Source organism: Amphiura filiformis, chromosome 7 (assembly GCF_039555335.1).
Source record: "Amphiura filiformis chromosome 7, Afil_fr2py, whole genome shotgun sequence".
NCBI classification, from domain to species: domain Eukaryota; kingdom Metazoa; phylum Echinodermata; class Ophiuroidea; order Amphilepidida; family Amphiuridae; genus Amphiura; species Amphiura filiformis.
Genome location: NC_092634.1, coordinates 6,053,924 through 6,066,294, shown reverse-complemented (window position 1 = coordinate 6,066,294; position 12,371 = coordinate 6,053,924). Strand labels below are relative to the sequence as shown.

At 36.5% G+C, this 12,371-nt stretch overlaps 1 protein-coding gene across 1 annotated transcript in view; it reads right to left on the bottom strand.

The window, feature by feature from the left end:
• Positions 1 to 12,371, bottom strand: part of LOC140156585 (X-linked retinitis pigmentosa GTPase regulator-like) — a 41,692-nt gene that overhangs the window by 10,689 nt on the left and 18,632 nt on the right. The window contains exons 9-15 of the mRNA XM_072179522.1: positions 11,904 to 12,134; positions 10,627 to 10,774; positions 10,144 to 10,283; positions 5,033 to 5,110; positions 3,553 to 3,603; positions 2,591 to 2,762; positions 1,570 to 1,770 (exon numbers count right to left, since the gene is read on the bottom strand). Coding sequence (XP_072035623.1) covers positions 1,570 to 1,770; positions 2,591 to 2,762; positions 3,553 to 3,603; positions 5,033 to 5,110; positions 10,144 to 10,283; positions 10,627 to 10,774; positions 11,904 to 12,134 — 1,021 coding nt within the window. The remainder of the gene's footprint in view (positions 1 to 1,569; positions 1,771 to 2,590; positions 2,763 to 3,552; positions 3,604 to 5,032; positions 5,111 to 10,143; positions 10,284 to 10,626; positions 10,775 to 11,903; positions 12,135 to 12,371) is intronic.

Sequence of the window (12,371 nt, the reverse complement as noted above, 5' to 3'; positions counted from 1 at the left end):
TGTAGTTATAGATAGTTCAAACTCAGACTGGCTCCCAGTCTTATCTGGTGTCCCTCAAGGGTCCATCTTGGGACCCATGCTTTTTTTGTGTTACATCAATGACATAACTGTACCCGAAACAGCACAACTGCGTTATTTGCTGATGATTCCAAATGCTTTAGATCAATACATAGTACACATGACTGCTTGCTCCTTCAGGATGACATCAAATCTCTTTATAAATGGGGCAAAACATGGGACATGCATTACCATCCATCCAAATGCCAAATAATTTCCGTCACCAGAAAAAGAAATATGGTGAAATTTGACTATCGTATGAATAACAATATTTTATCCAGAACTGATTCTATCAAGGATCTTGGTATTGATATTTCATCTAGTCTTGCATGGAATGACCATGTAAGACGTGTTGTCAACAAGTGCAATAAAAAGTTGGGTATGATAAAACGTGCAGTAGGTTTTAATGCTCCCGAAAGGATCACAAGGACACTTTTTACTGCACTAGTCAGGAGTGATGTGGAGTATGCCAGCTCTCTCTGGAGTGGTACATCAAAACGTAATCTTCGATTAATTGAAGGTATCCAGAGGAGAGCAACAAACTATACTCTACATTACCCTGATTTAGACTATCGTGAGAGGTTAACTAAATTAAACCTCCTTCCTTTGTCTTTTAGACGTGAAATCCTTGATCTCACATTCTTTTTTAGTTTTTTGTTTTTAACTCCACCCTCAAGGACCGTCCCACCACCAGATCATCTGCTGACCCCCTATTGTTGATTCCCAAACGATGCAAAACCGAATCTCACAAGGCATCATTTTTCAACCATATCGTTCCCCTGTGGAATCAACTTCCTCTCACAATTAGATCCACTGTCAACATGTCCTCTTTTAAGAGCCAGCTCTCTGAGTGGTACAAGAACAAACTAGAGGAGAGTTTTGATCCTTACAACACATGCTCTTGGGTTACATGTTGCCAGTGTTCTGGTTGTAGGCTTGTGTAGTTTTGTTTTTTTTTTTTTTCAAATTTTTTGGGAGGGGGGAGGGGGTGTCCTCATTGTTTTGATCCTTGGTGGGACTGTCCTAGAACTAGAGGTGCTTTGCACCTGTTAGTCCTTGCCTTTTAATGGTGCAAAATTTTATCTTTACTTCCTTTTTTTTTGTATGTACTTTTGAATATTCATGTGCAATATATTTTGATGTTATATTATAATTATTGTATATACCAGTGACAAAGTGTAATAAATAAAATTAAAATAACCAGATCCAGAGAAGCCAGGCGAAGCCCAATAGTGCACAGAGGCTACAAAATTAAAGGGATGCCAACCAAATATGGTGGGACTGGGATATGGGAAGAGGTCCGATTTTAGAAGCAGGAGGAAAATCGGAGCACCTGCAGAAAACCTACGAGGACGAGCATGGATCAGCAACCAAGATCATGTGTGGTAACGCAGGGAATTGAACCCTTGCCACAGTGGTGAGAAGTGAGTGAGAAGTTGTAAATGCATAGAAACAAGTTCAAGTGCTAATGTGGATATATAATGGTTTATGTAAAAACTTAATATAACATACCAGTTTCTTCATCGCTGTCATCTTCGTCTTCATCATCATCTTCATCCTCATCTTCATCATCATCCTCCTCCTCTTCTTCTGTCTTCTTATTGGTAGTTTTGGAGGACCTTACAGCAGGTACAGGGCGATTTGAAGACTTCTGTGATGTACCATCTGTATCATTGTGTTGCCTGTCAGCTGCCTTTTGCACTTTTCCTTTCTCTGATGAGAAATAAATTCACAATACTGTCAGTTTTGTACTACATTACTTTTCACGTAAAATTAAAACTAGAAATTTTGCTGTTCTTGACACAAAGGAATTGGCCGGAATGCCTCCACGCTAATGTGAATCATTTTACTGGAGACGATTGATAGGAAAATTTGTCAAATTACTGTCGTGGCCTGGCTCTTGCTAAGGAGCTCAATTTTAGGCAAGTTACGGCATAGTTTTTTGAGTAGCGGTAAGAGATCAAAGTAGCCCAATTGTGCGTCTAAGGCGTGGCGTTGGCATCACTGGCGCCATGTGCTCTTTTGGTTTTATTTCTATTTTTCTTGAACTAGAACATTCTCTTGCATGCAAAATGTTTAATTGACTTTGAAATTGCAATAATTCAGATGACTAATGCTGGTTTCATACTTTCCTGCCATTTGCCGCTTTTTTTAATTCACTGTGCAGTTGCACCAGAAACGCTACCAGTAAGCTGATATATCGATCACTCCAACCCTTTGCCGTGGCGGCAGCATTCGCGGCGGCAGCACCACTGGGAGTTGAATTCAAATCAACTCGGAGCGGTGCCGCTCTGACGTATGAGAACAAAATACGATTTTGGAGCGGTGCTGAGCGGAAAGAGTGGTTTTCAGAGTCATGATGCTGTCGCTCGGTGGTGTGCCGCTCCGCTTGCAGACAAGTGCAAGTGGCATGATGCAGCGTCACGCCGCTCAGCGGCAAGCGGCAGAAAGTATGAAATCAGCATAACTCAAGCACCCACTGTGCTAATTAGGTCAAATACGGTAGTGCCCTATCCCTTATTTTGTCACTTACCAAGTAGTGATTTCTGTTTAATTTCCTGCCTTTTCTTCTCCATCGCATCCTCATCTTCACTTTCATCCTCGCTTTCCTCATCATCATCATCCTCATCTTCTTCATCACTATCATCTTCATCTTCTTCTTTACTTGGAGGCTTGCCGTTGGTTTTTGGTGCACTTTTGGTGATCTGAAATTGTAGTGAATCGTAAAAAAACAAATCGTTAAACTTCCATGACACAAATTAAGGTAAAACTGTGCACTAGAAAAAGTTTTAAAGGGGTACTACACCCCTGGACAATTGTGTGCCTATTTTGGCATTTTTCTCAAAAATTATAGTGCATTGGTAACAAGTAAGATATGTATATTATAGGGGCAAAGACTACAACTACTGCACTGGAAATTTTATTTCAACACAGACAACATGTTGTGGAGTTACAGTCAAAAATGAGGGAAACCAATATTTGATCAATAAATCAATAACTACTTGCCTTGAGTTGCTGTATTTTCAGTGCAGTAGTTGTAGTCCTTGCCCCTATAATATACATAATTATCTTACTTGTCACCAATGCGCTATGTTTGAGAAAAATGCAAAATAGGCACAACATTGTCCAGGGGTGTAGTAGCCCCTTAAAAGATTTTTTTGACAATTTGGAATTGCTTTGACATAATTTGCTTCATTCATGCATAATTGGTATTATTCACTTACAAAGTTTTGTTGTCAGATGATTAGTAAAGTAAATTGTTCAATACTTCTGTAGCCCAAGTACACAAGGGTGATGATAGAAAACGGGCTGAAAATAAATATTTGTGGGAATTTGGACTCACAAAAAACATGAATTCAGGCTAAAACCTGAAAAGTGGCATCTATAGTGTGATCAAATATATGCAGGGATACAACATTGTAAAAAATTGCACATTTTGCGTTGGAAATGTTGAAGAGAAATCTTTTAAACCAAAATCAATTCAATTCAACCCACCTGTACAGTAGCATCCCCTCCTTCCCTGTGAATGCTTCCATTGGCTTTATTCTTCAGAAAGTAAACAAAAACAGATGAAAAGAGTTAAGAATTGTCATTAACCCTGACCATAATCTAAAACCAATCCTAATCTTTTAATCCTAAACCCTAATCAAAAATATCAAAAAAATCCTAGAACGAACCTAATCTTAATCTCTTCTTCCCACAATGCATTTCTTCCATTTCAATTTACTGTACTGATTTGTTATCTAATGTAACATGGGTCGATAGTGAGGAAATGTGCCCCAACAAACAGGGCACATCAAACAGGGCACATCCAGATCTTGTTAAATTTTTATTTCTTGACCATGTTTAGCCCATCTATTCTCAAAATGATAACAAAGGGAACCTGTAAAAAGTAATGGGAGTGTCATTTGATGACATGAGGTGAAGTATCATGTTGCAAGAATGGTAAGATATCTTATAACAATTGATTATGCTTCACTTCAGTCAATTTTAATCACCAACATTACTTGGGTCACTTCTCCCTGATAAATATTGGAGGACATACATCCCCAACCAATGCTCCCATCTTCTGGAAATAAATGCTTGAGACCATATGCAAAGAAAATTACATGTTGTACCTGTTTAATAAGGCCCAGAAACAATATCTCAATGCTTGAAATCTCAAAAGTTTTGGACAATATTTCATTTGCGCAATCAAATGATGCTGCATAACATCAAAATCAAAATTCTTAGTGATTTCAAGTACACAAACAGACTTCCACATAAATTTGACCATAGGTATTGGAGGACTCCAATACCTATGATTATGATATATGTTTCTTGTAAGACAAAAGGACACCAAACAAATAAACTAGATGATCATTATAAATGGTAAGTATCAGATTTATAATCATCTCAAATGATAATTAACAAGCAAATGTTTCAAAAAGGCAAGCAGTTTGATGAAAGCAATATGACAAGAAAAGGTGAAAGAAGAAAATTAAACAAGGCAAAAAAAGCAAATGTGATCCTATTGGTCAAAAGAGATGTTACAGTGGTCATATCTTTGTATTAGTCTATGATGTGTATGTCAAAGAGTTAAATCCATATCATACTAGAAGTAGGAGTGTGCAATTTTTCAAAATTGTGGCTGGCGACGAAGTGCCACAGTTGCCTTCAAAATAACAACTTGTGACATGTCGCTATGGTATGCTAGCGACTTTTTGATCAGATATCAGCAATTGCTTTTCTGATCAGCGTCACAAGTTATATGACAATAAAATAATCTCTTACTAGTATGATTATGTCCTGTGTGTGTGTTGGTAAAATGTGTTACAAGTGGGTATTTCACATTCCCTGTGTGAAAGTTTAAGGTCATGTCTTCCATAGGGGTATGGATTTCATTTGGAATAGCCCAATTGAAAGGAATTATTTCAATAATTTTGCTATAAACATCTCTTTTGACTTTTCAGATGCACCCATGATATACCTGTACCTTTTTCCTTTTAACTTTATGCATAGCTGTGACTAGAGGCTCCATGTCTTGCCTGGCACCACTCTTTGAGAAATGAGTCTACATAGATAAAGGAAGTAATGAATGAGCAAATAAAACATGATGTACAAGCACATTGACACATAAAATACAAATGACGTAGATATGCATACAAATTTCTCCACTCAAAGAAATGAATACATCTTCATAGCTTAATGCTCTACGTGACTTCAACATAAAAGTTTTGAGATATTTTCTCAAAATATCAAGAGCTATCTTACGAACCACTGAACCAATACTAGGCTTGTTTGTACTCATTTTAATGCATTTTTCATGCAGATTCTAAATATGGTCATGAAAATTCTGAAATTTTTTTTTTTTTTTTTACTGAAACTTATCGTCTGCAGTCAACACCCGCGTGGAGATAGTTAAAACAAAGGATTGTTGACTTTTTCAATCAAATACAAATAAATTTAATTTGTACGTGTATTCATAACTTGATAAGTGACACAATCTGATCCAACCATTAAACTATGAAACTCTAAAATGAAAACTGAATAATTTAATAATAATGAAGAAGGAGGCGGCCTATATGCTTCACCCTGGCAGGGCGTAAGACAATGCGAAACACAAATTAATATATTCGAGGATTAGAAATAAACGATGCAAGCCCGAGAAATTATAATTTAAATGACGTGATTGGGGCTCGAGCAAACTGGCATATGAAAATATTGAGAGAGAAAAAATCGCCGCTGAGACACAATGAGAGAGTTATCATGGGGACTTTAGTTGAGATTGCCCGAGTACCGACTGTGAACTCAGGTAGGACAGTGGTAAAGCACTGGACCGGTAATCCAGCGTCCGGGTTCAATTCCGCTGAGTCCTGATTTTTCTCTCTCAATTTTTTTTTTTCTCTCAATATTTTCATATGCCAGTTTGCTCGAGCCCCAATCAAGTCATTTAATTTAATAATAATAATAAATAATAATTTGGCAATAATATTCGAAGTTTGCAGTCACCTTTCTAAATAATGAAACGCACTTCCATGAATCCATTTAATATTATTTCAATTATAAGTTTTGTTGGAAATTGCGTGAAAATCAGGCCAAACGTGGATAGCGTGGAAGATGATATTACTGGGAACAAAATGTCTGATTTTACTGAAAATAACACAATTTATATACCAAGAATGAATGAGTTATAAATAATTACAAACTAAAGCATGGCAATAAATCAAATATCATGTTGTTGTAAGACTTGTACATCTATTATACGCTGGCAAAGTTATGTAATAATCGGATAATCTACCATAGCAATAGGAGAAAACATTTTTGAATATGCCGCGCTGTACTGGTACGTTCACACAGTACCTCTGCATTGAACCATATCATGCTTTAAGATTAGTATCTTTGAAAAGACTGGTATTGCATTCAATCTACGATTGCAGGCATACACAGGTGATGAGTGTAACTTGCTTGTAGTGCAGCATGATGTATTCAGAAATAATTGTTTTCACCTATTGTTTTGGTAGTTAATCCGATTATTACATCACTTTGCCAGCGTATACTGTGCTGGAGTGGTGGTTTTTTTTTACAATCTGGATGTGATTTAGTGATTTCCTTACATGGATGTGTGCTTTTGTTTTGGGGGTGTAACAACTCATATATTACAAGAGACTTGGTTGATTAATATACTGGACGCCACTTAAACTGCTGATGTGTCAATTAAAATGCTGTGAAGTGACTTCACTTTTACATACAGGGACTGAATATGAGAGTCACAGTCCTGTAGTATACAGTCCAACCTCTCTTTTCCGGACATGATAGGACCCAGCATTGGCCGGATAAGTGAAAAATCTGGATAAGTGAATTATATGTACCGCATTGAATGTCTGAAGTGCTAACATTGAGACAGCAAAAGGTTACTCAAAATGGGGGTCTTAGCTAGCCACCCGTCTGGCCGTCATTTCAGACGGCCAGTTTGCTCCTGGGACGGGCAAAATTAATGCCTTTGACAGATGCTATATATTATATATTGTATGTTTTGAGAAGCTATTTGACCTTTTTAGTAGACCCAATTTGTAGAACAAGGCCATATCAGTACATATTTGAACTCTTTGAACCCCCAATGGGCTATAGATGTATGGTACAAAAAAAAAACCAATGTATATGTTTTTAAAGGTCAAATTAGGACAGGCAATTTTATTCAAATGACGGGCAACCCTCAATTTCTAGCTAAGACCCTGGCAATCATACTGAAAGATGGCATTTGAGTGCACTATGCCACCTATTTATATCCTCCTAAATGCTTCAGCACATGAAATAAAGCTCTCAAAGTATTAAAAACATATTTCTATGAAGATTATATGTCCAGATAACAGAAAAATTCGCATTAAGGGCTGGGGTATGAACATTTGGACAGTATTTATTTTGGGACATTAGAGCACATCAGACATATCAATTGCATTCTGAATCTGAAGAATGTCATTCTGATATCAAATAATTTTGATTTTTGAAATTCGCAATTTAATACACATTTTATGGCAAATCATTAAAAATTGATATTTTGATATTTAACAGTACTTGAAGTAAACTTTATAAATCTGATGATTTATACTAAAAGTGTATGTAGGTGGGATGAAAAGCCGACGATCAATTGAAAATTTTGACCTTTATTATTGAAGATATGGATTTTTCCCCAAAACACCAAAAAAATTAGGTCTTTTTGGGAAAAAAATCCATATCTTCAATATGAAAGGTCAAAATTTTCAATTGACCGTCGGCTTTTCCTCCCTACTACATACACATTAAGAATATATCATTAGATTTATATAATTTACTTTGAGGACTGTTATATATCAAAAATTTGAAAAATATCAAATTTTTATAATTTGTCCATTGTATTATATTGTGATTTTTAAAAATGAAAATTATTTGATATCAGAAAGACATGCTTCGTATTCAGAATGCAATTCGATAGGTCTGAGGTGCTCTCATGTCCCACAAAAATACTGTCGAAACGCAATAAACGCTCATTTTGGATCCTTAAAGAGTTCCGGATAATGAAGGTTGCACTGTATCTTTGAATGATTCAAGTGCAAAGGGTGTGTACTTGAGGGTGTTTGTTGACTTGATAAAGTAACTATTCACCACCTCAATTATGATATGAGATACTACAGAAATCTGGGGATAGAGATGTTGTGCTGATATGACGGCATATAACATTGGAAGCAGAATCCCAAAAATGTGCATACTTTCAGCATGTAATTAGGCAGTACCGCTGATTGGCGCCTCACAAGATCTGTCGATAGTCATCAATGGTTAAGCCTCTCCCAGCTTGCAAATACTGAAAACAAGCGTCTAGTATGCCTGAAGTGATTCTGCTTCTTCCTATAGTTTGTTACAGGGGGTGTAGATTTCAAATGGAGTCACCCATTCAGGTAACCCCATTTGAAATTCACACTCCCTTTGTGGTTTGAGGTCATGTCTTAAGGGGTGTACAACTTTCAACTGGAACAGTCCTATAAGCCACCTTTATAATATAACCATTGAAGTGCTTTGGCTGATGTAGCAACCATGGCAAACACAGCTTTACATTGCAAAATAATAACTACTAAACAATTTGATAATATCGCCCTCTACAGTCTGTATAATGGATTTTTAAAATTAAAATCCATACACTCGTATGGAAGACATGATCGTAATCTTTCACACAGGGAGTGTGAATTTCAAATGGGATTTCCTATATGGGTAACTCCATTTGAAATCTACACCCCTTGTGTGGGAGATTAAGGTCATGTCTTCCACCGAGGGTATATGGATTTCAACTGGAATAGTCCCAAACAAAGGATGGTTTCTAGCTATCGGATATTTATCAGTATAAGACCATCATGACTAGTTGATCCATCTTGCAGTGAAATATACTAAAAGTTAATCATTTCACAGAATGTATACAATATAATGGCAGAAATCTATCTCAATTTTCTGAGCAATTTTCATTAATTTTATAACATTATGTATTCAAATCAGTGTAAAATACATGTGCACTTGGCATAACAATGTAAACCTGGCAAAAACATTCATGGAGCATGCAATCAATCATGCTTGTGATAGGGTTGGGTATGCATGGATACATCTAGCAACCATTATACCTGCATTAGGTTTACTCGAGGTAATTGCTCTGATTCATATCTAACAGGTTGTAAATCCTTCCAGTTGCCACTAGTAGATACATATCTCTAACACATCATTATATGAAAAGCATAGACACAAGAAGGAAGAAATAGTAGAAATTCAAACTTAAAATAAGATAAAGAGAAAGTTAGGAGACTACGGGTACATTTCACACTTATGTTTTTGTTTGGGGGTTTGGTTGGGGTTTTCAACAAAAGCAGTTTTTGGGTAGGATGAGCATCCTGCCAAAACATGCTTTTGTTGAAAACCTAAAATATCAGTGATTTTTTGATGACATTTTGATGTGTTCTCAAAATTGAGCATGTGGATGTAAGGGGTTTTGCAACAAAGCTCTTCATATGCTGAAAAGACATACGCTTAAGTTGCAGACCTTGTTAAAGAGAAAATGTTCTAGTAGTAAGGGCAAAAACAAAAAGATTGAAAAAGTGCTATATGAATTAAACTAGTTTTGTAAAGTGAGAGGGAGAACAGAATTATGTTTACAATTATCAAATAAAAAAACACAGATTCAATTTTGACCCACTTCCAATTTTGTTTCAAAAAACGAGGAGGGAGGGGTTGGCTGTACTTTTATACAGTTTTTCTTATCTTTTTGTTTACACATTGATTCAATCGCAGTGGAATAACTGTTCAATTAGTACTTGCATGCATGGTGAGAAGACTAGAATTCATTCTATATACTAAGCTCTACAATTAGTTTCTAAACAGGCATGATGGGTATACTAGAATTAATTCTACAAACTAAGCTCTAGAATTAGGCTCTAAACAGGCATGAGTATAGTAGAATTAATCCCATATACTAAGCTAATGTGCTTTCATGCCTTCTAGCGCTAGGCATCTTTCAAATTCAATTTGTGACTTAATGATACAACAATTTCTACTTGCAACAACACTACAAAAATCACATTTTCTACAACTCACAGTGGCAAATGGATCCAATGCGGAAGTATTGTCATCATCGACACTCTCCTCTTCACTCTCCTCAGTGTTTCTATTCTCTTTTTCTTCCTCTGCATTTGTTCTCCTCACTTGTTCTTCATGCCTTCTCTTGATATGTTCTTCTAAATCAAAATTGGGAAACAAATAAGGCATTACTCATTCATGACATTGGTGTGAGAGGTCCCGGGTTCAATTCCCGGCAGGACCAAAAAAAAATCTTATCTGCTCTCCCCGTGGCCCATGATAAAAGGTCTCATTTCAGTCAATTCCGATCAGGGTAATAAAGCCTGATTGTTGGCTACACTTTTCATGTAAAATGCCCTGAACAGCTATTTAAGGCATACAGTGACCCCTTCACCATGTCACTTGTGCCTGGCCTAAGTTTTGTCAGCATTTAGCTCCTAGATTTTAGCTGTTAATGCTTAGATATGCTTGACATAAAAAATTAACACAATCTAAACTCACCTTGTTCATATTTGATGTTTGGTAGTAATCCCTGATTGAGTGGATTGGTAGATGTTTTTGTCGTGGCAGATAAACTGGGAAGATTTGAGCGTGGTGATGAGCCACCTAGAGGGGGTAGTGTCCTTGCTAATGGTGGTAACTGGGAGCTCTGTCAACAAAAATATTAAATAAATTGAAGCTGAATTGGAACATATCAATGAATTCTTTGGATTTACTGTTAAAATATATGCAAAACTTTTAGTATTGTGATCATTTGTTATTCCATTGAAGCATTGTATTGTTTGTGGTGGATCTTTAATGTTGCAGGACCTGGATTGAGGAATAACTTGCAAAGTCATTGTACAACTCTCATTTGTGAAGACTCATTTGTTAACCAAAAATTAACTTCTGAATTTGCACAAGTTTCTCTTTGGTCATTTTCATATTTACATTTTGTTCGTTTGTAAAGTGCTATGTTTGTTTTCCCTTTTTTTAGTGTGCATTAGCGATACATATGCCCGGGACGTAAGTATACAGTAGTTGATAATAAAATGTGACACGATCAAGGGAAATGAGTCGGATGTCGCTAATATTGATTTTGAGATATTGGCAAAGAAAGTGTTCAAATTCTTTTCTTTTATTTTGTTTTTAGCGTCTGATAAATTGATATAACTTTGCAAAGAAAAGTCATAGTAACATGGGGTTTTCAGTTTATGAAAGTTCTAAATGTTCTCTTTAGAAACCTATGTAAAACTCATTTTCGACCAGGGTCGACATGTGACTCATTCCCCTTGATCATGTCACATATATAGTACTAAGTTTGTTTGGTTTATAATAGGCGAAACAAATGAGACTCATATCATTGTGTATTGACATAGAATGGCATGCACACAGTTGGGCGCAGCACTTAGTTGTGCATTGTGTAATGCGTGACTGGCGCACGCTTATTTGAATTTATGCAAACGTACGTTGGGACTTTTTTGGCGTGCGCAGTAATGAAAACCGAATAATCTTTGCCTATTATAAGCCAAACAAACTTTAGGCCTACAACTATAGTTTTCAGCACAGTTCTTCAGTAGTCTGCTAATTTGGCACAGTTTATGGCATATACCGATGGGGTTCGGATTGGCTTATTGAAACATGTCATCATCACATCGGCACATCATTCGCCGACCAAGTTCTTTTTACGTGATAATCAGACAAAGGACAGATCAGAGCAGAGAAGAACACAGATGAAAGAATTTCCTAAATAGTAAACTCTAATAATATTAATCAAACAACACACAGAGTTATCTCACCTCTTTTTGCCTTCTCCTACCCCTTGCTGTACCACCTAGAGATGCATTTAGGTCTAATGAGTTATCTAATTTATTGTCTACATCTGCTATTGATGATTGTAGCCTAGCTTGTAATCCACTTGAGAGTTTCAGTGGATCTGTTTCTTCGCTATCGGATTCTTCTGATGCTTCTCCGTTGGACGTATCTCTCCGTCTTGCTCTTACTATCATGTGACAGCCACCACATGACACCTAGGTGAACAACGCAAGTGTACACAAAAAATATTAATAATTACAAATAAAATTATTTACCTATTACATCATAAGAAGAATGCTTCTGCTACATCATATAATATTGAATGGGCTATTCCAGTTGAAATCCATACACCCCTATAGAAGACATGACCTCAGTCTTTCACACAGGGAGTGTAGACTTCAAATGGAGTTACCCATATACTGCCTCTTGCTATATGACAACATGTTTATGTG